This window comes from Oncorhynchus gorbuscha, linkage group LG11 (assembly GCF_021184085.1).
Source record: "Oncorhynchus gorbuscha isolate QuinsamMale2020 ecotype Even-year linkage group LG11, OgorEven_v1.0, whole genome shotgun sequence".
NCBI classification, from domain to species: domain Eukaryota; kingdom Metazoa; phylum Chordata; class Actinopteri; order Salmoniformes; family Salmonidae; genus Oncorhynchus; species Oncorhynchus gorbuscha.
In genome coordinates, this window is record NC_060183.1 from 83,605,925 (window position 1) to 83,632,951 (window position 27,027).

The 27,027-nt window shown below is 44.6% G+C and overlaps 1 protein-coding gene across 1 annotated transcript in view; it reads right to left on the reverse strand.

Moving 5' to 3' along the window:
• Positions 1-27,027, reverse strand: part of LOC124047738 (netrin receptor DCC-like) — a 434,005-nt gene that overhangs the window by 180,880 nt on the left and 226,098 nt on the right. Inside the window, exon 3 of the mRNA XM_046368043.1 lies at positions 17,972-18,259. Coding sequence (XP_046223999.1) covers positions 17,972-18,259 — 288 coding nt within the window. The remainder of the gene's footprint in view (positions 1-17,971; positions 18,260-27,027) is intronic.

Sequence of the window (27,027 nt, forward strand, 5' to 3'; positions counted from 1 at the left end):
AAGACAGTGGCTTTGGGCTGTGTTAAAACACTGGTACCAAACTGGGTAAGACAGTGGCTTTGAGCTGTGTTAAAACACTGGTACCAAACTGGGTAAGACCGTGGCTTGGGCTGTGTTAAACGACTGGTACCAAACTGGGTAAGACCGTGGCTTGGGCTGTGTTAAACGACTGGTACCAAACTGGGTAAGACCGTGGCTTGGGCTGTGTTAACACACTGGTACCAAACTGGGTAAGACAGTGGCTTGGGCTGTGTTAAACGACTGGTACCAAACTGGGTAAGACCGTGGCTTGGGCTGTGTTAAACAAGTGGTACCAAACTGGGTAAGACAGTGGCTTGGGCTGTGTTAAACAAGTGGTACCAAACTGGGTAAGACCGTGGCTTGGGCTGTGTTAAACGAGTGGTACCAAACTGGGTAAGACCGTGGCTTGGGCTGTGTTAAACGACTGGTACCAAACTGGGTAAGACAGTGGCTTTGGGCTGTGTTAAACGACTGGTACCAAACTGGGTAAGACCGTGGCTTGGGATGTGTTAAACAAGTGGTACCAAACTGGGTAAGACCGTGGCTTGGGCTGTGTTAAAACACTGGTACCAAACTGGGTAAGACAGTGGCTTGGGCTGTGTTAAAACACTGGTACCAAACTGGGTAAGACCGTGGCTTGGGCTGTGTTAAAACACTGGTACCAAACTGGGTAAGACCGTGGCTTTGAGCTGTGTTAAAACACTGGTACCAAACTGGGTAAGACAGTGGCTTGGGCTGTGTTAAAACACTGGTACCAAACTGGGTAAGACCGTGGCTTTGGGCTGTGTTAAACAAGTGGTACCAAACTGGGTAAGACAGTGGCTTTGGGCTGTGTTAACACACTGGTACCAAACTGGGTAAGACAGTGGCTTTGGGCTGTGTTAACACACTGGTACCAAACTGGGTAAGACCGTGGCTTGGGCTGTGTTAACACACTGGTACCAAACTGGGTAAGACAGTGGCTTTGGGCTGTGTTAACACACTGGTACCAAACTGGGTAAGACAGTGGCTTGGGCTGTGTTAAACAAGTGGTACCAAACTGGGTAAGACAGTGGCTTTGGGCTGTGTTAACACACTGGTACCAAACTGGGTAAGACCGTGGCTTTGGGCTGTGTTAACACACTGGTACCAAACTGGGTAAGACCGTGGCTTGGGCTGTGTTAAAACACTGGTACCAAACTGGGTAAGACCGTGGCTTGGGCTGTGTTAAACGAGTGGTACCAAACTGGGTAAGACCGTGGCTTGGGCTGTGTTAAAACACTGGTACCAAACTGGGTAAGACCGTGGCTTGGGCTGTGTTAAACGATTGGTACCAAACTGGGTAAGACCGTGGCTTTGGGCTGTGTTAAAACACTGGTACCAAACTGGGTAAGACAGTGGCTTTGGGCTGTGTTAAAACACTGGTACCAAACTGGGTAAGACAGTGGCTTTGAGCTGTGTTAAAACACTGGTACCAAACTGGGTAAGACCGTGGCTTGGGCTGTGTTAAACGACTGGTACCAAACTGGGTAAGACCGTGGCTTGGGCTGTGTTAACACACTGGTACCAAACTGGGTAAGACAGTGGCTTGGGCTGTGTTAAACGACTGGTACCAAACTGGGTAAGACCGTGGCTTGGGCTGTGTTAAACAAGTGGTACCAAACTGGGTAAGACAGTGGCTTGGGCTGTGTTAAACAAGTGGTACCAAACTGGGTAAGACCGTGGCTTGGGCTGTGTTAAACGAGTGGTACCAAACTGGGTAAGACCGTGGCTTGGGCTGTGTTAAACGAGTGGTACCAAACTGGGTAAGACCGTGGCTTGGGCTGTGTTAAACGACTGGTACCAAACTGGGTAAGACAGTGGCTTTGGGCTGTGTTAAACGACTGGTACCAAACTGGGTAAGACCGTGGCTTGGGCTGTGTTAAACAAGTGGTACCAAACTGGGTAAGACCGTGGCTTGGGCTGTGTTAAAACACTGGTACCAAACTGGGTAAGACCGTGGCTTGGGCTGTGTTAAAACACTGGTACCAAACTGGGTAAGACCGTGGCTTTGAGCTGTGTTAAAACACTGGTACCAAACTGGGTAAGACAGTGGCTTGGGCTGTGTTAAAACACTGGTACCAAACTGGGTAAGACCGTGGCTTTGGGCTGTGTTAAACAAGTGGTACCAAACTGGGTAAGACAGTGGCTTTGGGCTGTGTTAACACACTGGTACCAAACTGGGTAAGACAGTGGCTTTGGGCTGTGTTAACACACTGGTACCAAACTGGGTAAGACCGTGGCTTGGGCTGTGTTAACACACTGGTACCAAACTGGGTAAGACAGTGGCTTTGGGCTGTGTTAACACACTGGTACCAAACTGGGTAAGACAGTGGCTTGGGCTGTGTTAAAAGACTGGTACCAAACTGGGTAAGACCGTGGCTTGGGCTGTGTTAAACGACTGGTACCAAACTGGGTAAGACAGTGGCTTTGGGCTGTGTTAACACACTGGTACCAAACTGGGTAAGACCGTGGCTTGGGCTGTGTTAAAACACTGGTACCAAACTGGGTAAGACCGTGGCTTGGGCTGTGTTAAAACACTGGTACCAAACTGGGTAAGACCGTGGCTTGGGCTGTGTTAAAACACTGGTACCAAACTGGGTAAGACCGTGGCTTGGGCTGTGTTAAAACACTGGTACCAAACTGGGTAAGACCGTGGCTTGGGCTGTGTTAAACGAGTGGTACCAAACTGGGTAAGACCGTGGCTTGGGCTGTGTTAAAACACTGGTACCAAACTGGGTAAGACCGTGGCTTGGGCTGTGTTAAACGACTGGTACCAAACTGGGTAAGACCGTGGCTTTGGGCTGTGTTAAAACACTGGTACCAAACTGGGTAAGACAGTGGCTTTGGGCTGTGTTAAAACACTGGTACCAAACTGGGTAAGACAGTGGCTTTGAGCTGTGTTAAAACACTGGTACCAAACTGGGTAAGACCGTGGCTTGGGCTGTGTTAAACGACTGGTACCAAACTGGGTAAGACCGTGGCTTGGGCTGTGTTAAACGACTGGTACCAAACTGGGTAAGACCGTGGCTTGGGCTGTGTTAACACACTGGTACCAAACTGGGTAAGACAGTGGCTTGGGCTGTGTTAAACGACTGGTACCAAACTGGGTAAGACCGTGGCTTGGGCTGTGTTAAACAAGTGGTACCAAACTGGGTAAGACAGTGGCTTGGGCTGTGTTAAACAAGTGGTACCAAACTGGGTAAGACCGTGGCTTGGGCTGTGTTAAACGAGTGGTACCAAACTGGGTAAGACCGTGGCTTGGGCTGTGTTAAACGACTGGTACCAAACTGGGTAAGACAGTGGCTTTGGGCTGTGTTAAACGACTGGTACCAAACTGGGTAAGACCGTGGCTTGGGATGTGTTAAACAAGTGGTACCAAACTGGGTAAGACCGTGGCTTGGGCTGTGTTAAAACACTGGTACCAAACTGGGTAAGACAGTGGCTTGGGCTGTGTTAAAACACTGGTACCAAACTGGGTAAGACCGTGGCTTGGGCTGTGTTAAAACACTGGTACCAAACTGGGTAAGACCGTGGCTTTGAGCTGTGTTAAAACACTGGTACCAAACTGGGTAAGACAGTGGCTTGGGCTGTGTTAAAACACTGGTACCAAACTGGGTAAGACCGTGGCTTTGGGCTGTGTTAAACAAGTGGTACCAAACTGGGTAAGACAGTGGCTTTGGGCTGTGTTAACACACTGGTACCAAACTGGGTAAGACAGTGGCTTTGGGCTGTGTTAACACACTGGTACCAAACTGGGTAAGACCGTGGCTTGGGCTGTGTTAACACACTGGTACCAAACTGGGTAAGACAGTGGCTTTGGGCTGTGTTAACACACTGGTACCAAACTGGGTAAGACAGTGGCTTGGGCTGTGTTAAACAAGTGGTACCAAACTGGGTAAGACAGTGGCTTTGGGCTGTGTTAACACACTGGTACCAAACTGGGTAAGACCGTGGCTTTGGGCTGTGTTAACACACTGGTACCAAACTGGGTAAGACCGTGGCTTGGGCTGTGTTAAAACACTGGTACCAAACTGGGTAAGACCGTGGCTTGGGCTGTGTTAAACGAGTGGTACCAAACTGGGTAAGACCGTGGCTTGGGCTGTGTTAAAACACTGGTACCAAACTGGGTAAGACCGTGGCTTGGGCTGTGTTAAACGATTGGTACCAAACTGGGTAAGACCGTGGCTTTGGGCTGTGTTAAAACACTGGTACCAAACTGGGTAAGACAGTGGCTTTGGGCTGTGTTAAAACACTGGTACCAAACTGGGTAAGACAGTGGCTTTGAGCTGTGTTAAAACACTGGTACCAAACTGGGTAAGACCGTGGCTTGGGCTGTGTTAAACGACTGGTACCAAACTGGGTAAGACCGTGGCTTGGGCTGTGTTAACACACTGGTACCAAACTGGGTAAGACAGTGGCTTGGGCTGTGTTAAACGACTGGTACCAAACTGGGTAAGACCGTGGCTTGGGCTGTGTTAAACAAGTGGTACCAAACTGGGTAAGACAGTGGCTTGGGCTGTGTTAAACAAGTGGTACCAAACTGGGTAAGACCGTGGCTTGGGCTGTGTTAAACGAGTGGTACCAAACTGGGTAAGACCGTGGCTTGGGCTGTGTTAAACGAGTGGTACCAAACTGGGTAAGACCGTGGCTTGGGCTGTGTTAAACGACTGGTACCAAACTGGGTAAGACAGTGGCTTTGGGCTGTGTTAAACGACTGGTACCAAACTGGGTAAGACCGTGGCTTGGGCTGTGTTAAACAAGTGGTACCAAACTGGGTAAGACCGTGGCTTGGGCTGTGTTAAAACACTGGTACCAAACTGGGTAAGACCGTGGCTTGGGCTGTGTTAAAACACTGGTACCAAACTGGGTAAGACCGTGGCTTTGAGCTGTGTTAAAACACTGGTACCAAACTGGGTAAGACAGTGGCTTGGGCTGTGTTAAAACACTGGTACCAAACTGGGTAAGACCGTGGCTTTGGGCTGTGTTAAACAAGTGGTACCAAACTGGGTAAGACAGTGGCTTTGGGCTGTGTTAACACACTGGTACCAAACTGGGTAAGACAGTGGCTTTGGGCTGTGTTAACACACTGGTACCAAACTGGGTAAGACCGTGGCTTGGGCTGTGTTAACACACTGGTACCAAACTGGGTAAGACAGTGGCTTTGGGCTGTGTTAACACACTGGTACCAAACTGGGTAAGACAGTGGCTTGGGCTGTGTTAAAAGACTGGTACCAAACTGGGTAAGACCGTGGCTTGGGCTGTGTTAAACGACTGGTACCAAACTGGGTAAGACAGTGGCTTTGGGCTGTGTTAACACACTGGTACCAAACTGGGTAAGACCGTGGCTTGGGCTGTGTTAAAACACTGGTACCAAACTGGGTAAGACCGTGGCTTTGAGCTGTGTTAAAACACTGGTACCAAACTGGGTAAGACCGTGGCTTTGAGCTGTGTTAAAACACTGGTACCAAACTGGGTAAGACAGTGGCTTGGGCTGTGTTAAAACACTGGTACCAAACTGGGTAAGACCGTGGCTTTGGGCTGTGTTAAACAAGTGGTACCAAACTGGGTAAGACAGTGGCTTTGGGCTGTGTTAACACACTGGTACCAAACTGGGTAAGACAGTGGCTTTGGGCTGTGTTAACACACTGGTACCAAACTGGGTAAGACCGTGGCTTGGGCTGTGTTAACACACTGGTACCAAACTGGGTAAGACAGTGGCTTTGGGCTGTGTTAACACACTGGTACCAAACTGGGTAAGACAGTGGCTTGGGCTGTGTTAAAAGACTGGTACCAAACTGGGTAAGACCGTGGCTTGGGCTGTGTTAAACGACTGGTACCAAACTGGGTAAGACAGTGGCTTTGGGCTGTGTTAACACACTGGTACCAAACTGGGTAAGACAGTGGCTTTGGGCTGTGTTAACACACTGGTACCAAACTGGGTAAGACAGTGGCTTTGGGCTGTGTTAAACGAGTGGTACCAAACTGGGTAAGACAGTGGCTTTGGGCTGTGTTAACACACTGGTACCAAACTGGGCAAGACAGTGGCTTTGGGCTGTGTTAACACACTGGTACCAAACTGGGTAAGACAGTGGCTTTGGACTGTGTTAAACAAGTGGTACCAAACTGGGTAAGACAGTGTTTTTGGGCTGTGTTGACACACTGGTACCAAACTGGGTAAGACAGTGGCTTTGGGCTGTGTTAAAACACTGGTACCAAACTGGGTAAGACCGTGGCTTTGGGCTGTGTTAAACAAGTGGTACCAAACTGGGTAAGACCGTGGCTTTGGGCTGTGTTAAACGACTGGTACCAAACTGGGTAAGACCGTGGCTTTGGGCTGTGTTAAACGACTGGTACCAAACTGGGTAAGACCGTGGCTTTGGGCTGTGTTAACACACTGGTACCAAACTGGGTAAGACCGTGGCTTTGGGCTGTGTTAACACACTGGTACCAAACTGGGTAAGACCGTGGCTTTGGGCTGTGTTAACACACTGGTACCAAACTGGGTAAGACCGTGGCTTTGGGCTGTGTTAACACACTGGTACCAAACTGGGTAAGACCGTGGCTTTGGGCTGTGTTAACACACTGGTACCAAACTGGGTAAGACAGTGGCCTTGGGCTGTGTTAACACACTGGTACCAAACTGGGTAAGACAGTGGCTTTGGGCTGTGTTAAACGAGTGGTACCAAACTGGGTAAGACCGTGGCTTTGGGCTGTGTTAACACACTGGTACCAAACTGGGTAAGACAGTGGCCTTGGGCTGTGTTAACACACTGGTACCAAACTGGGTAAGACAGTGGCTTTGGGCTGTGTTAAACGAGTGGTACCAAACTGGGTAAGACCGTGGCTTTGGGCTGTGTTAAACGACTGGTACCAAACTGGGTAAGACCGTGGCTTTGGGCTGTGTTAAACGACTGGTACCAAACTGGGTAAGACAGTGGCTTTGGGCTGTGTTAAACGACTGGTACCAAACTGGGTAAGACAGTGGCTTTGGGCTGTGTTAAACGACTGGTACCAAACTGGGTAAGACAGTGGCTTTGGGCTGTGTTAAAACACTGGTACCAAACTGGGTAAGACAGTGGCTTTGGGCTGTGTTAAAACACTGGTACCAAACTGGGTAAGACAGTGGCTTTGGGCTGTGTTAAACGAGTGGTTATCAGTGGATGAATGATGAATCCTATTTCAAACCATTTTGACAAAAGGCTCAAACAATTTGATTTATTAGTATTTCCTGTTTACTTTAAACATTATAATTGTGTGGCCAGAAGAAACCCACGATAAATGTTCACTAAAATTGTATTTTTGTTATCTTCGTCTGTTCCTTATCGAAATGTTCCTTCTGCTAACTGCTTTTCCTTCAATGTTGTTTTTGTTAATGTTGTTCTCATATCCTAACGAGCTCTGTGGTTAGACTAGTCTCATCTCCTAACAAGCTCTGTGGTTAGACTAGTCTCATCTCCTAACGAGCTCTGTGGTTAGACTAGTCTGATCTCCTAACAAGCTCTGTGGTTAGACTAGTCTCATCTCCTAACAAGCTCTGTGGTTAGACTAGTCTCATCTCCTAACGAGTTCTGTGGTTAAACTAGTCCTTCTACTAACAAGCTCTGTGGTTAAACTAGTTTCATCTCCTAACAAGCTCTGTGGTTAGACTAGTCTCATCTCCTAACGAGCTCTGTGGTTAGACTAGTCTCATCTCCTAACGAGCTCTGTGGTTAGACTAGTCTCATCTCCTAACAAGCTCTGTTGTTAGACTAGTCATTCTCCTAACGAGCTCTGTGGTTAAACTAGTCCTTCTCCTAACGAGCTCTGTGGTTAGACTAGTCTCATCTCCTAACAAGCTCTGTTGTTAGACTAGTCATTCTCCTAACGAGCTCTGTGGTTAAACTAGTCCTTCTCCTAACGAGCTCTGTGGTTAGACTAGTCTCATCTCCTAACAAGCTCTGTGGTTAAACTAGGCCTTCTCCTAACTAGCTCTGTTGTTAGACTAGTCTCATCTCCTAACAAGCTCTGTGGTTAGACTAGTTGTTGCTGAGGGCAAATGCAATTTTAAAGAGGCAACAACAACACATACCCTGATGGACCATAATGGCAAAAACAATCGAACGATGCGACAACACCCTTCCCTGTGGTGTGCCTTTACCCACAATTCTCTGTTTCAGCTACCTTATACTTCAGTTCAGTCTCAACAGAGGCTTGATTTTACATTTATTTAACCAGGCAAGTCAGTTAAGAACAAATTCTTATTTTCAATGACAGCCTAGGAACAGTGGGTTAACTGCCTTGTTCAGGGGCAGAACGACAGATTTTTACCTTGTCAGCTCAGGGATTGGATCTTGCAAACTTTCGATTACTTGTCCAACGCTCTAACCACTAGGCTACCCTGCCGCCCCTCCACTCTAACCACTAGGCTACCCTGCCGCCCCTCCACTCTAACCACTAGGCTACCCTGCCGCCCCTCCACTCTAACCACTAGGCTACCCTGCCGCCCCAATCAACCTAACCTGCAAACGTTACTCCGTTCAGACAGTCACACCTGACTGACCCCTACACTGGGGGATTCCTTCAACATGATTGTGAGTTTTCTCACTTCAATACCTGCAATTTAGATCCAAGCCTGGTTTTATTTCCCGAACAACACAAAGCGCAGGCAGATATAACCATATAGCTAAACAAGGGTTTATCTGACAGACAGCCAGTCAGGGATACGGAGTGTGTGTGTGTGTGTGTGTGTGTGTGTGTGTGTGTGTGTGTGTGTGTGTGTGTGTGTGTGTGTGTGTGTGTGTGTGTGTGTGTGTGTGTGTGTGTGTGTGTGTGTGTGTGCATGTGTGCATGTGTGTGTGTGCGTGCTTGCGTGTGTGTGTGTGTGTGTGTGTGTGTGTGTGTGTGTGTGTGTGTGTGTGTGTGTGTGTGTGTGTGTGTGTGTGTGTGTGTGTGTGTGTGTGTGTGTGTGTGTGTGTGTGTGTGTGTGTGTCAGGTAGACTGAGGGTTGAGGGCTCAAGAGAATTTGACTATCAGATAGAACTGAAATGGGTTGACCCTCCATAACCCCAAGCTTGGTTCTTTAGGCAGACACATCCAGAGAGGGAGCTACATGTGAATGTGTTTAACTATACTACCAGAAGTCCCTACAAGAACAGTAAACAAACAACTATTTGACCAGCTGGGGACATGTTGTTAGTCCCAACAAGGTCAAATGCTGTATCTAGGGGGTTTAGGGTTAAGGTTAGAATTAGTGTTAGGGTTAGAATTAGGTTTAGGATTAAGGTTAGAATTAGGGCTAGAATTAGGTTTATGATTAAGGTTAGAATTAGGTTTAGGATTAAGGTTAGAATTAGGTTTAAGATTAAGGTTAGAAATAGGTTTATGGTTAGAATTAGGTTTAGGATTAACTTCTTGGATATAGGGGGCGCTATTTACATTTTTTGGATGAAAAACGTTCCCGTTTTAAACAAGATATTTTGTCACGAAAAGATGCTCGACTATGCATACAATTGACACCTTTGGAAAGAAAACACTCTGACGTTTCCAAAACTGCAAAGATATTGTCTGTGAGTGCCACAGAACTGATGTTACAGGGAAAAAACACATAAAAATCCAATCAGGAAGTGCCGCATTTTTTGAAACCGCCTCATACCAATGACTCCTTATATGGCTGTGAATGGGCCACGAATGAGCTTAGGCTTTCTGTCGCTTCCCCTAGGTGTCGACAGCATTGTGACGTATTTGTAGGCATATCATTGGAAGATTGACCATAATAGACTACATCTACCAGGTGGTCGCTTGGTGTCCTCCGTCGCAATTATTGCGTAATCTCCAGCTGCAGTATTTTTCCGTTTGCTTCTGATGAGAAGCCAACTGCCACCACTGATAGAGTATCGAATAGATATGTGAAAAACACCTTGAGGATTGATTCTAAACAATGTTTGCCATGTTTCTGTCGGCGTTGTAAGTGACTGCATTTTCCAGCCTTTTTCTTGGCCAAATGTGATGAACAAAACGGAGCTATTTCGTCTACACAAATAATATTTTTGGAAAAAATTAACATTTGCTATCTAAAATAAGAGTCTCGTCATTGAAAACATTCAAAGTTCTTCAAAGGTAAATTATTTTATTTGAATGCTTTTCTTGTTTTTGTGAAAATGTTGCCTGCTGAATGCTAGGCTTAATGCTATGCTAGGCTATCAATATTCTTACACAAATGCTTGTGTAGCTTTGGTTGAAAAGCATATTTTGAAAATCTGAGATGACAGTGTTGTTATCAAAAGGCTAAGCTTGTGTTTGAATATATTTATTTCATTTAATTTGCGTTATGGTAATGAGCTTGAGGCTATGATTACACTCCCGGATACGGGATTGCTCGTCGCTAGAGGTTAAGGTTAGAATTAGTGTTAGGGTTAGAATTAGGTTTAGGATTAAGGTTAGAATTAGGTTTAGGATTAAGGTTAGAATTAGTGTTAGGGTTAGAATTAGGTTTAGGATTAAGGTTAGAATTAGGGCTAGAATTAGGTTTATGGTTAGGAGCTAAGCTTAGTTTAATGGTTAAGGTTGGGTTTTCGGGTTAAGGTTAGAGTTAAGGTTAGGTTTTTGTGTTAAGGTTACAGTTGACAATCTGGGTTAAGGTTAGGGTAAGGGTACAGGTTAGGGTTAGGGAAAATATGATGTTTGTCACACAAGGTTAGTTGTACGTGTGTGTGTGTGTGTGTGTGTGTGTGTGTGTGTGTGTGTGTGTGTGTGTGTGTGTGTGTGTGTGTGTGTGTGTGTGTGTGTGTGTGTGTGTGTGTGTGTGTGTGTGTGTGTGTGTGTGTGTGTGTGTGTGTGGTTACTTTCACAAGTTGTAATAACATGTGATTGACTAACCTGCCTACAGCGTAATTCTAACCTTAATCCTCTAACCTGCCTACAGCCATTTACACAGAACAGATGTATCCCCCTTGACTCGTTCCACATGTTGTTGTGTAACAGCCTGAATTCAAAATGCATTACATGTATTCTCTTTCCTAACCCATCTACACACAATACCCCAGAAATGACAAAGTGAAAATATGATTTTAGACATTTTTGCAAATGTATTGAAAATGAAATAAATAAATATCTAATTATATTATAAGTATTCAAACCCCTGAATGAATACTTTGTAGAAGTTCTGAGTCGTCTTGGGTGTGTCTGTATCAGCTTTGACTTGTCTTGGGTGTGTCTGTATCAGCTTTGACTTGTCTTGCGTGTGTCCGTATCAGCTTTGCACATCTGGATTTGGGATTTCTTTCCTATTCTTCCTTGCAGATTTGGTCAAGATCTGTTAAGTTAGATGAGGAGCAGTGGTGAACAGCAATCTTCAAGTCTTTCCACAGATTGTCAATGGAATTTAAGTCTGGGCTTTGGCTGGACATCTCAAGGACGTTGACATTCTGGTTCTGAAGTTATTCCAGCGTTGCTTTGACTGTATGCTTGGGGTCATTGTCCTGTTGGAACGTAAATCTTCGTCCCCAGTCCAAGGTCGTTTGCGTTTGTCGTCTGAAGCAGGTTCACATCAAGGATTTGCCTGTATTTGGCTCCAGTCATTGTTCCCTCTATCCTTACCAGTCTCCCAGTTCCTTCTGCTGTAAAGCATCCCCATAGTAGGATGCTGCCACCACCGTGCCTCACGGTAGGGATGGTGTTAGTCTGTTGATGAGCTGTGCTTGGTTTTGAATTCAGGCCAAATAATTAAATATAGGACTCTCATCAGACCACATACTGCAGTCTTTTTGTACTGCAGTCTAAAACCAGCGCATTATTACTTCAACTTGTGAATCAACAGTAGACAAGCTAAGCCACTTGAGTAAATGCACACAAAAATGCCATTTAGCAGACACTTTTATCCAAAACGACTTAGTCATGTGTGCATACATTTTCCCAATGGGTGGTCCCAGGAATCGAACCAACTACCCTGCCGTTACAAGCAAAAAAAGATCTGAGTCTTTCACTGCCTTTTTTCCAACTCCAGGCTGTCATGTCCGCTTGGAAACTTTCAACCCTCTGGAAATGGTTTATATATACCCTGCCCCAGATATACGCCTCAACACAAAAATGATATCTTGGAGATCTCCGGACAGTTCCTTGGACTTCAAGGTATAGATTCTGCTCTGACATCCACTGTCAACTGTGAGACCTTATATAGACAGGTGTGTTGCTTTCTAAATGATGACATCACAGTGTGGTCAGTTGCCTAAGTTTCTTCTTCTTCTTCAGGATTTGATTGGCGGATCACATACCATTTTTAGGTGCATACACCGCCCGAGGCCATGCACGACCTGCCCACATTAAATTCTTAATACGGTAATTAATTCAACACAGGGAAAAAAGTTAGTCGTGGTATAATGGCCATACTGTATATCTGTCACGTCCTGACCTTAGTTCCTTTTTTATGTCTCTGTTTTAGTTTGGTCAGGGCGTGAGTTGGGGTAGGCATTCTATGTTTTGTAGTCTAGGTTTTGTATTTCTATGTGTTTGGCCTGGTATTGTTCCCAATCAGAGGCAGCTGGCAATCGTTGTCTCTGATTGAGAACCATACTTAGGTAGCCTGTTCGCACCTGTGTTTGTGGGTAGTTGTTGTCTCTGATTGAGAACCATACTTAGGCAGCCTGTTCCCACCTGTGTTTGTGGGTAGTTGTTGTCTCTGATTGAGAACCATACTTAGGCAGCCTGTTTTCCCACCTGTGTTTGTGGGTTTGTTTTCTGTCTCTGTGCACCAGACAGAACTGTTTCGTGTTGGTCTATTTTTTTGTTATTTTGATCGTAGTGTTCTGAGTAAATAAAAAAATAAATTTACATCATGAACACGTACAACGCTGCACTTTGGTCCTCTTCACCTTCTTCAACCCACGACAGCCGTTACAATATCACACCTCCTCGGGCCTTATTGCTTAAATATCTAATCAGGACGTTGAGGGGCCGGGGTGGATGGAAGCAGCAGGAGAGGAACGGACATTTTGATGGTTTAAAGGGGCAGTCTGGGATTCAAAACGAACCAAGCGACAAAGTGGACAGCCCAGGCGGCCACTGAGGGATGGAGCTGGAGAAATGTAAACTCAAATTCATAAACATGGATGTGTGGAAGGCTTTTAGGCCTTACAGTGTTTGTTTAAACAATCGTATATTCTGAGTACCGGTGGGGTATGACAGTTGAACTACATATACATGTATATATTGTATATGTATATGTATATATGAATACATGTTAATACAGGTAACGAGTGGAGGACAGAGGAGCCTCTTAAAGAAGAAGTTACAGGTCTGTGAGAGCCAGAAATCTTGCTTGTTTGTAGGTGACCGAATACTTATTGTCCACCATAATTTGCAAATAAATTCATTAAAAATCCTACAATGTGATTTCTGGATTTTTATTTCTCATTTTGTCTGTCATAGTTGAAGTGTAACTATGATGAAAACTACAGGCCTCTCTCATCTTTTTAAGTGAGAGAACATGCGCAATTGGTGGCTGACTAAATACTAAATACTTTTTTTGCCCCACTGTATGTAAATATATATATATATATATTCATCTAGAATCATCTATACCATTCATTTAGAAGTCCAAAAGATGAATAGCCAATCCCAGATTGCCTGTTTAATACATTCGTAGACACGGGTGTCAAATCAGGCAGGTCTACAGCAGGCACAGAGACAGCTGTCAGCACATTACCAACCCTACGGCTGGAGAGTGTTAGCATTCACAATGAGAGAGGAGCGTCCCAAATGGGCCCCTTATTCCATATATAGTGCACTACTTTTGTAACAGAGCATTATGGAGCCCCGTGCACTATATAGAGTGCCGTTTAGGATGCACAGACATGGACTAACTTGTGTATTTCATATCCCACATTAATGAGTTCGACGGAGTTCACGACAACACAGGATATTCACTCTCTTTCGATCCCGTCCACCTCTGATAAGGAAAAACAAAACTATTCATTGGATGAAAAGTTTAACTATCAAAGTAGACTGTGAGGTGGACATAATCTCTGAATCCACAATCCTATCCTATTTCTAGGCCCTGATCAATAGCAGTGCACTATAAAAGGAACAGAGCGCCATTTGGTATAATTGTTTTAGCTCGTCAATTTGGATGTTTATTTGAGTCGAGTCTAATCACACAGTAGCTTGGAATGCTATTGATTCTTGCACTTGATCACTGAGAGTTTCCTGGCAACACCTATTGTTACTGTAGATGTTACTTCCTGGGTCGTTACAACGTGATCACCATGGCAACGGTAACAACGCTACGATCACTACCTTACAATTGGAACTGGTTGTTCAAACCGATGTCACCGTTACCTGCTGAGCCCACTTCACCTACACTACATCAGGAGACGCAGGGTTAACTGTCTCCTACACTACATCAGGAGACTCAGGGTTAACAGTCTCCTACACTACATCAGGAGACTCAGGGTTAACAGTATCCTACACTACATCAGGAGACTCAGGGTTAACAGTATCCTACACTACATCAGGAGACTCAGGGTTAACAGTCTCCTACACTACATCAGGAGACTCAGGGTTAACAGTATCCTACACTACATCAGGAGACCCAGGGTTAACAGTCTCCTACACTACATCAGGAGACTCAGGGTTAACAGTATCCTACACTACATCAGTAGACTCAGGGTTAACAGTCTCCTACACTACATCAGTAGACTCAGGGTTAACAGTCTCCTACACTACATCAGGAGACTCAGGGTTAACAGTCTTCTACACTACATCAGGAGACTCAGGGTTAACAGTCTCCTACACTACATCAGGAGACTCAGGGTTAACAGTCTCCTACACTACATCAGGAGACTCAGGGTTAACAGTCACCTACACTACATCAGGAGACTCAGGGTTAACAGTCACCTACACTACATCAGGAGACTCAGGGTTAACAGTCTCCTACACTACATCAGGAGACTCAGGGTTAACAGTCACCTACACTACATCAGGAGACTCAGGGTTAACAGTCACCTACACTACATCAGGAGACTCAGGGTTAACAGTCTCCTACACTACATCAGGAGACTCAGGGTTAACAGTCTCATACACTACATCAGGAGACTCAGGGTTAACAGTCACCTACACTACATCAGGAGACTCAGGGTTAACAGTCTCCTACACTACATCAGGAGACTCAGGGTTAACAGTCACCTACACTACATCAGGAGACTCAGGGTTAACAGTCTCATACACTACATCAGGAGACTCAGGGTTAACAGTCTCATACACTACATCAGGAGACTCAGGGTTAACAGTCACCTACACTACATCAGGAGACTCAGGGTTAACAGTCACCTACACTACATCAGGAGACTCAGGGTTAACAGTCACCTACACTACATCAGGAGACTCAGGGTTAACAGTCACCTACACTACATCAGGAGACTCAGGGTTAACAGTCTCATACACTACATCAGGAGACTCAGGGTTAACAGTCACCTACACTACATCAGGAGACTCAGGGTTAACAGTATCCTACACTACATCAGGAGACTCAGGGTTAACAGTCTCATACACTACATCAGGAGACTCAGGGTTAACAGTCACCTACACTACATCAGGAGACTCAGGGTTAACAGTCTCATACACTACATCAGGAGACTCAGGGTTAACAGTCACCTACACTACATCAGGAGACTCAGGGTTAACAGTATCCTACACTACATCAGGAGACTCAGGGTTAACAGTCTCATACACTACATCAGGAGACTCAGGGTTAACAGTCACCTACACTACATCAGGAGACTCAGGGTTAACAGTATCCTACACTACATCAGGAGACTCAGGGTTAACAGTATCCTACACTACATCAGGAGACTCAGGGTTAACAGTCATTATTGTGTTCAGAATAAATATGTACTGAATGTCCGTCTGCTCCTTTCTGTTGTGAGATCAACGTCTGCTCTCCTGTGAGCAGGAGGAACTACGTAGAATGGTCCAGTCAATCGTGAAGTAGTGGGGGACAAACAAGTTCAACGGCTGGATGAGCTCTTTATTCTCTCTTAATGATGTTGTGTCTCTGACTGTAAAGGTCACATACAGAGGGAGAGATTATGTGATCTATCCAATCCGTTCATCGATCAATCGTGTTCTCCTCAGAGACCTGAACTGTACAGACCAAAAAGCCCTTTAAATGATAAGACAGGAGTACATTTGAACTATAGTATATTAATTTAAAGTTAAATCTAGGATCAGTTGTAGTAATCAAATTACACGACATCCTGCCAACATCAGGGATATTCGTCCTGCTGGAGGTCATAGGACAGAGATACTAGACCCGGTTGAGAGATGGCTAACTCTGGAGATACCTTCCACCTCCAACCAGTTAGGTACATCTGCTGTTACATTTTTAGCACCTTACTGGTAGAATAATCTCCAGGGCTCTCTAAATGGGATGGATTGGTGCCTCTAGGACAGTCCAAGGCTCTCTAAATGGGATGGATTGGTGCCTCTAAGACAGTCCAAGGCTCTCTAAATGGGATGGATTGGTGCCTCTAGGACAGTCCAAGGCTCTCTAAATGAGATGGATTGGTGCCTCTAGGACAGTCCAAGGCTCTCTAAATGGGATGGATTGGTGCCTCTAAGACAGTCCAAGGTTCTCTAAATGGGATGGATTGGTGCCTCTAGGACAGTCCACGGCTCTCTAAATGGGATGGATTGGTGCCTGTAAGACTGTCCAAGGCTCTCTAAATGGGATGGATTGGTGCCTCTAGGACAGTCCAAGGCTCTCTAAATGGGATGGATTGGTGCCTCTAGGACTGTCCAAGGCTCTCTAAATGGGATGGATTGGTGCCTCTAGGACTGTCCAAGGCTCTCTAAATGGGATGGATTGGTGCCTCTAGGACAGTCCAAGGCTCTCTAAATGGGATGGATTGGTGCCTCTAGGACAGTCCAAGGCTCTGTAAATGGGATGGATTGGTGCCTCTAAGACAGTCCAAGGTTCTCTAAATGGGATGGTGCCTCTAAGACAGTCCAAGGCTCTCTAAATGGGATGGATTGGTGCCTCTAAGACAGTCCAAGGTTCTCTAAATGGGATGGTGCCTCTAGGACTGTCCAAGGCTCTCTAAATGGGATGGATTGGTGCCTCTAAGACAGTCCAAGGCTCTCTAAATGGGATGGATTGGTGCCTCCAGGACAGTCCAAGGCTCTCTAAATGGGATGGATTGGTGCCTCTAAGACAGTCCAAGGCTCTCTAAATGGGATGGATTGGTGCCTCCAGGACAGTCCAAGGCTCTCTAAATGGGATGGATTGGTGCCTCTAGGACAGTCCAAGGCTCTCTAAATGGGATGGATTGGTGCCTCTAGGACAGTCCAAGGCTCTCTAAATGGGATGGATTGGTGCCTCCAGGACAGTCCAAGGCTGATTGAGGACCTTTTCACTCCAGAATGTGATTGTTTTCTATGATTGTGTTTAGCTTTTAGTTTATTGATGATGTGATCATGTGTTTATATTGATGATTATATTAATGTATTTATATTGATGTGAATATTCATGTCTTTATATTGATGGAAATAGTAATGTGTTTATATTGGTGTGAATATTAATGTGTTAATATTGGTTTGAATATTAATGTGATTATATTGATCTGCGAAAGAGACCTTGGTCTCTGCATGACTCTGTCAAAACAAAAGGTTACGTAGATCAAGCAAAACATCTGCTATAGTGACTGAGGTAAAACATGTCCAGGCATGTATAGTGAAATGCTTGAAAGCACCCAAGTCTTCCTGTGAGGTCGCTGTGAGTAGAACATGATGTACTCATTGGACAAAGCATGAATTTATCATGAATGATATGTCACTGCAGTACAATGTCCCACTCCCACCTTACAGTCATATATTATAGGAGTTCGTCTCCCAAACCCAGAACAAAATATTATTGGCGGTAGAATATCTCTGCCAAGAGGAGTTAGCTATTGTAGCCTACCTGGCAACACACGTAGGTCTGCGTCGCTGCCGGTGCGGGCGCTGCCAGGGTTGTCTGCCAGGCAGCGGTAGGTGGCAGAGTCTGGTGGTTGAACCTTGCTAACCTGGAGCGATCCGGAGGGCAGTACCACCACTCTGCTCTCTGGGGTTAAGGTGAGGGGCAGGTCCTCTCTGTTCTTCTGCCAGCGTACCACGGGCATGGGATCACCAGTCACCTCACAGCGCAGAAGGGCCGTGTCACCCAGGTAGGAGGACACTGACTCTGTAGGGACCACGAGCTTCAACGGACCTGAAGGGAGAGAGAGAGACAGTGGTTTAGTCACGGACTCTGTAGGGACCAGCTTCAACGGACCTGGTGGGAGAGAGAGAGAGAGACAGTGGTTTAGTCATGGACTCTGTAGGGACCAGCTTCAACGTCCCTGGTGGGAGAGAGAGACAGTGGTTTAGATGACACTGAGAAGAGACAAGAAGTTAGAAGTAATCACAGGTATGAAGACCCTGATTCTGTATGGACCACGATCAGATGAGCTCCTGCATTTTTCAGCATTTTCTTTAAAAAAGATAGATTTAGAGTTAGATAAACTTAGATTTTTTTTGTCAGGAACACATACTGGATGTTACCCTCTACAACATAACCCCTACTTCAAATCAAAACTTAAAACCTACAACCTGATTTTGGACGGAATTACGGAATCACCTGGAAGGTTCACAACTACCAAGATTTATTTCTCTATACAGCAAATTCTCTGGAAAACAACAGAAACCTGACAACACCATCCAACCTGGAACTGAGTGAGTAATGTTTAGTCTGAAACTATATTCTATTTCCAAACGCCAAGAAGAAAAATACACAACATTACTTTATAAGGACTGAATTCTAACATAATTCTGCCAAGCTTGATACAGCTTCAACTAGCACTGACGTGTCAAGTGAGAGTTGTCAAAGCCCTTTAGCCCAACAATGGCAGGAGAGTCACACAGTCTACTCCAACCAAATGGAGAGGCCTTAGAAGCTCCCTCCCGCTGTTCAGAGGTAATTAAAATACAGAACCCTGTGCATGTAAAGAATGATAAGACGTGAAAAGATTACAAAATGAAGCTCCTTATGGAAAATCAAGAGACACTTTTTGCTGACTATTATAAAAATGGGAACATCAGCAACCTTATCTTCCACACAAACCATCCCCTGGCATGGCACAGTGCTATATTAGCACACTACCCCTTGTTAAGAGAGGGGGGTGTTAACGAGGGGTGGAAAGTCAGGATACTAGACAACGAGGACTGAGTCAGCTAATATAAACCTCTATGAGTCCGGAACAGTAATGGTACAGGGTAAACCCAAACAGTTTCAGCTGGACTTTCACCTAATTAAAGAATCAGCCCAGTAGGAGAAGCTCTCCCTTGATAAAGATACCCCCACCCCGAGCGGGTCAGACCAGACCTCTTCATTATATAACCCCACAGATGAGCAACCCCCAGCGGAGAGTCAACATCCCAGCACAGATTACTACTCCCTCATAGAAATTAAGGATAAATTCACCCAGCTGGAAGTAAGGCAGGTGGAGCTGGAACAGCGGGTGATTACAATCCAGTCTGCACAGACCCAGACAACAGTCCAGCACAACAACACTCTCTTAACCAGACCCAGAGAGCTGGAGGTGGAGAGAGACATATCTGCACTCTGGACTGTGGTGAGACAACTTCAACAGGAGAAAGAGCAGGAGCAGGAGCAGAACAGAGCACTAGAGGAGAGGATCAGACTGCTGGAGGAGAGGGTTAGGGGGATGGTGTGTGACAGAGAACAACCCACTAGAGAGGTGGCCACCCCCACAGAGAAGCCAGCAGAACAGCCCACCTCAGCACCCGACAAAAGTCTCGACACCACAGCAGAACAGTCCACACCAGATCCTGACCATAGTGTCGACGCCACAGCAGAACAGTCCACCTCAGACCCTGACCATAGAGTCGACACCACAGCAGAACAGTCCACACCAGACCCTGACCATAGAGTCGACATCACAGCAGAACAGTCCACACCAGACCCTGACCATAGAGTCGACACCACAGCAGAACAGTCCACACCAGACCCTGACCATAGAGCCGACATCACAGCAGAACAGTCCACACCAGACCCTGACCATAGAGCCGACATCACAGCAGAACAGTCCACACCAGACCCTGACCATAGAGTCGACACCACAGCAGAACAGACAAAAGAAAAACCCCAAACCCAGAGGCTCTCACCCCCTCTGAGCACCCCCCCTGTCAGCCACCCTGAAAGCCCTTCTGACAACCCCCCCTCACACCCACTGAGGACAAACACAAGACACCGATTGTACTCCTTATGGACTCAAATGGGAAATGTATAGAAAAAAAAAAACTTTTTCCCAAACACAGTGTGTCTAAACTCTGGTGTCCAAACACCCAGCGCGCCCTAGACCTTCTGTCTGAGGCCAAACTAGGCTCACCCAGCGCGCCCTAGACCTTCTGTCTGAGGCCAAACTAGGCTCACCCAGCCACATAATAATACACACAGGCACAAACGACCTGAGAGCACAGCAGGAAAGGGTGGCCACAGCACTGAAGGGAGTGATTGAAAAGGCTAACAAATGGTTATCTCCACCCTGCTACCACGAAAAGACTTCCACCTTGTTACCATACAGCGGGTAAACGCAAGTATTTCCCGTGACTGTGCCTCAAAACTAAATGTTTTCCTGGCCCACCACTCCACCCTGGACTTGAACAGCCTCTATGACCAGGTCCACCTCTACAAGGCAGCAGTACCCACCTTTGCCCGAACTCTAAAGGATATCGCTCTCAAACGTATCCCCAACACTTCACACAGGAGCAACAGATCAATAGACACCCCACCCAGACCAGCAAGACACCTTCCCAGACCTGCAGGACCCTCCCCCCTGGACCTACACATAGAGAACCCACGCCAAGAGGACTTACATCCAGACCACAGCACCCCCAGACACATCCACACCCCAATCAATCAACACCCCCCATGTCAACCATGCCCACACCCCATTTAGGCCCCCTTAGATCAGACCTATGCCACTCTTGCCCACCCCATGCACCCCACCCCCACAAAGAGGGCCTCAACATGGAAGTCACGCATACGCCCAGGTAGTGAGCGGGCAAACAGTGCCAACCCCCACTCTCACACTCTCCCAAGCCAATGGCATGTACCAGATGCTCAGCAGGCTCTGCTCACACTTACTGGCCTGAGGCCAAACCATACGACCAACAACATTGGACACTTTATGGAACAAAAAGCCTTCACTATATCATCCTGGAATATCCAAGGCCTGAGGTCATCTGCCTTTGGCCTAAAGAGCAGGAACCCGGACTTCACCAAAGAAATCAGTAATACAGACATTGTCATCCTGCAAGAAACCTGGTATAGAGGAGACGGACCCACTGGTTGCCCTCTAGGTTACAGAGAGCTGGTAGTCCCATCCACCACACTACCAGGTGGGTGGTATAGAGGAGATGGACCCACTGGTTGCCCTCTAGGTTACAGAGAGCTGATAGTCCCATCCACCAAACTACACCAGGTGTGAAACAGGGAAGGGACTCAGGGGGTATTCTAATTTGGTATAGAGCAGACCTAACTCACTCCATTAAATTAATCAAAACAGGAACATTTTACATTTGGCTAGAAATTCAAAAGGAAATTATCTTAACAGAGAAAAATGTCCTCCTGTGTGCTACCTATATCCCCCCACTAGAAGCCCCATACTTTAATGAAGACAGCTTCCCCATCCTGGAGGGGGAAATCAATAATTTCCAGGCCCAGGGACATGTACTAGTCTGTGGCGACCTAAATGCCAGAACCGGACAAGAACCTGACACTCTCAGCACACAGGGGGACAAACACCTGCCTGCAGGTGACAGCATCCCCTCCCACATATGCCCCCCTAGGCACAACTATGACAACATAACAAACAAAAATGGGTCACAACTCCTGCAGCTCTGTCGCACGCTGGGTATGTACATAGTCAATGGTAGGATTCGAGGGGACTCCTATGGTAGGTACACCTATAGCTCATCTCTTGGCAGTAGTACTGTAGACTACTTTATCACTGACCTCAACCCAGAGTCTCTCAGAGCGTTCACAGTCAGCCCACTGACACCCCTATCAGACCACAGCAAAATCACAGTCTACTAGAACGGAGCAATACTCAATCACGAGGCATCAAAGCCAAAGGAACTGAGTAACATTAAGAAATGCTATAGATGGAAGGAATGCAGTTTGGAAACCTACCAAAAAACAATTAGGCAACAACAAATTCAATCCCTTTTAGACAATTTCCTGGGTAAAACATTCCACTGTAATAGTGAAGGTGTAAACTTGGCAGTAGAGAATCTTAACAGTATATTTGACCTCTCAGCTTCCCTATCAAATCTAAAAATCTCAAATAGAAAACCGAAGAAAATGAAAGAACAATGACAAATGGTTTGATGAAGAATGCAAAAATCTGAGAAAGAAATTGAGAAACCTGTCCAACCAAAAACATAGAGACCCGGAATACCTGAGTCTACGCCTTCACTGTGGTGAATCACTAAAACAATACAGAAATACACTACGGAAAAAGAAGGAACAGCACGTCAGAAATCAGCTCAATGTAATTGAAGAATCCATAGACTCTAACCACTTCTGTGAAAATTGGAAAACACTAAACAAACAACAACACAAAGAATTATCTATCCAAAATGGAGTTGTATGGAGATATATGGGTAAATCTTAGAATCAACGATTAAAGACTACCAGAACCCACTGGATCCAACGTGTGGAATCCACTGGATTCTCTAATTACCTTGGATGAACTATTAAAGACTACCAGAACCCACTGGATTCTCCAATTACATTGAATGAGCTACAGGACAAAATAAAAACCCTCCAACCCAAAAAGGCCTGTGGTGTTGATGGTCTCCTCAATGAAATTATCAAATATACAGACAAAAAATTCCAATTGGCTATACTAAAACTCTTTAACATCATCCTTAGCTCTGGCATCTTCCCCAATATTTGGATCCAAGGACTGATCACCCCAATCCACAAAAGTGGAAACAAATTTAACCCCAATAACTACCGTGGAATATCCGTCAACAGTAACCTTGGGAAATGTCAAATTGGCTTTTTACCAAATTACCGTACAACAGACCATGTATTCACCCTGCACACCGTAATTGACAACCAAACAAACCAAAACAAAGGCAAAGTCTTCTCATGCTTTATTGATTTCCTCAAAAAGCCTTCGACTCAATTTGGCATGAGGGTCTGCTATACAAACTGATGGAAAGTGGTGTTGGGGGTAAAACATACGACATTATAAAATCCATGTACACAAACTACTAGAATCCGAAGTCAAATGTCTACTTTTTGCTGATAATCTGGTGCTTCTGTCACCAACCAAGGAGGGCCTACAGCAGCACCTAGATCTTCTGCACAGATTCTGTCAGACCTGGGCTCTGACAGTAAATCTCAGTAAGACCAAAATAATGGTGTTCCAAAAAAGGTCCAGTCGCCAGGATCACAAATACAAATTCCATCTAGACACTGTTGCTCTAGAGCACACAAAAAACTATACATACCTTGGCCTAAACATCAGCGCCACAACTTCCACAAAGCTGGGAGAGACAAGGCAAGAAGGGCATTCTATGCCATCAAAAGGAACATACATTTCAACATACCAATTAGGATTTGGCTAAAAATACTTGCATCAGTCATAGAGCCCATCGCCGTTTATGGTTGTGAGGTCTGGGGTCCGCTCACCAACCAAGACTTCACAAAATGGGACCAACACCAAATTGAGACTCTGCACGCAGAATTCTGCAAAAATATCCCCCGTGTACAACGTAGAACACCAAATAATGCATGCAGATCAAAATATCAAAATCCAGATGATCAAAATATCAAAATCCAGAAAAGAGCTGTTAAATTCTGCAACCACCTAAAAGGAAGCGATTCCCAAACCTTCCATAACAAAGCCATCACCTACATAGAGATGAACCTGGAGAAGAGTCCCCTAAGCAAGCTGGTCCTGGAGCTCTGTTCACAAACACAAACAGACCCCACAGAGCCAGACCCCACAGAGCCCCAGGACAGCAGCACAATTAGACCCAACCAAGTCATGAGAAAACAAAAAGATAATTACTTGACACATTGGAAAGAATTAACAAAAAAACAGAGCAAACTAGAATGCTATTTGGCCCTAAACAGAGAGTATACAGTGGTAGAATACCTGACCCCTGTGACTGACCCAAACTTAAGGAAAGCTTTGACTATGTACAGACTCAGCGAGCATAGCCTTGCTATTGAGAAAGTCGTAGACAGACCTAGCTCTCAAGAGAAGACAGGCTTTGTGCACACTGCCCACAAAATGAGGTGGAAACTGAGCTGCACTTCCTAACCTCCTGTCCAACGTATGACCATATTAGAGATACATATTTCCCTCAGATTACACAGATCCACAAATAATTCTAAAACAAATCACATTTTGATAAACTCCCATATCTACTGGGTGAAATTCCACAGTGTGCCATCACAGCAGCAAGATGTGTGACCTGTTGCCACGAGAAAAGGGCAACCAGTGAAAAACACACACCATTGTAAATACAACCCATATTTATGCTTATTTATCTTCCCTTTATTTTCCCTTGTGTACTTTAACTATTTGTACATTGTTAAAACACAGTATAATATGACATTTGTAATGTCTTTATTGTTTTGAAACTTCTGTATGTGTAATGTTTACAGTTAATTTTTATTGTTTATTTCACTTTTGTATAATATCTACCTTGAATTGAATTGAGAGAGAGAGAGAGAGAGAGAGAGAGAGAGAGAGAGAGAGAGAGAGAGAGAGACAGAGAGAGATACACAGAGAGAGAGAGAGAGAGATACAGAGAGAGATACAGACAGAGTTACAGTGAGTTAGACCCTGATTCTGTATGGACCACTAGTTTCAGGGGACCTGGGGAGAGGGAGAGATGGGGGTCAGAAGCTATCATTGACATGAAGAAAACCTTACTAGGGAGAGAAGAGGACCTTTGTAGTGAGAGATAAAAATGAAGCTGCTGAGACGTAAGCCTGAAGCTGTCTGTTGAGAGATACAACTGAAGCTATCTGATGAGAGATATGACTGAAGCTATCTGATGAGATACAACTGAAGCTATCTGTTGAGAGATACAACTGAAGCTATCTGCTGAGATACAACTGAAGCTATCTGATGAGATACAACTGAAGCTATCTGATGAGATACAACTGAAGCTATCTGATGAGAGATACAACTGAAGCTATCTGTTGAGAGATACAACTGAAGCTATCTGCTGAGATACAACTGAAGCTATCTGATGAGATACAACTGAAGCTATCTGATGAGATACAACTGAAGCTATCTGATGAGATACAACTGAAGCTATCTGATGAGATACAACTGAAGCTATCTGCTGAGTGATAAAACTGAAGCTATCTGTTGAGAGATACAACTGAAGCTATCTGCTGGGATACAACTGAAGCTATCTGCTGGGATACAACTGAAGCTATCTGCTGGGATACAACTGAAGCTATCTGCTGGGATACAACTGAAGCTATCTGTTGAGAGATACAACTGAAGCTATCTGTTGAGATACAACTGAAGCTATCTGATGAGAGATATGACTGATTACTTTGGACTTTTTCTCTCTCCTCAAATACCACCAGTACAGCAAAATAATATTAGGGGCATCATGTTAAAAATACCCATTAATTTCAATAATATGATATGTTGCAGTGCTGTGTAGAGTTTAAAGAGGATCACCAGGGTAAGAATTATTTTGGTCTTCTTCGGGTGATTCATTGAACTCTGAGAGACCTCGACGCTTGTGCTAATTCGTAGGATACCTATACATATGATATGGCGCGTTAGCCCCTTTTCAACAGACGAGAGGCTACGATCCATCCTTCACAGTGTGTTGCAAAATATGTCCCAAAATGGATCTAATATATTTCTGAGATCCGTCCAAAACACATTTTAAGAAACCCATCCTATTGGTTAATAAACCCATCCTATAGATTTCAATAAACCCATCCTATTGATTAATAAACTCATCCTATTGTTTTCAATAAACCCATCCTATTGATATTAATTAACCCATCATATTGATTAATAAACTCATCCTATTGGTTAATAAACCCATCCTATTGGTTAATAAACCCATCATATTGGTTAATAAACCCATCCTATTGGTTAATAAACCCATCCTATAGATTTCAATAAACCCATCCTATTGATTAATAAACCCATCCTATTGATTAATAAACCCATCCTATTGATTAATAAACCGATCCTATTGGTTAATAAACCCATCCTATTGGTTAATAAACCCATCCTATAGATTTCAATAAACCCATCCTATTGATTAATAAACCCATCCTATTGATTAATAAACCCATCCTATTGATTAATAAACCCATCCTATTGATTAATAAACCCATCCTATTGATTAATAAACCCATCCTATTGATTAATAAACCCATCCTATTGATTAATAAACCCATCCTATTGATTAATAAACCCATCCTATTGATTAATAAACCCATCCTATTGATTAATAAACCCATCCTATTGATTAATAAACCCATCCTATTGATTAATAAACCCATCCTATTGATTAATAAACCCATCCTATTGATTAATAAACCCATCCTATTGATTAATAAACCCATCCTATTGATTAATAAACCCATCATATTGATTAATAAACCCATCCTATTGATTAATAAACCCATCCTATTGATTAATAAACCCATCCTATTGATTAATAAACCCATCATATTGATTAATAAACCCATCATATTGATTAATATACCCAACCTATTGATTAATAAACCCATCCTATTGATTAATAAACCCATCCTATTGATTAATAAACCCATCCTATTGATTAATAAACCCATCATATTGATTAATAAACCCATCATATTGATTAATATACCCATCCTATTGATTAATAAACCCATCCTATTGATTAATAAACCCATCCTATTGATTAATAAACCCATCCTAT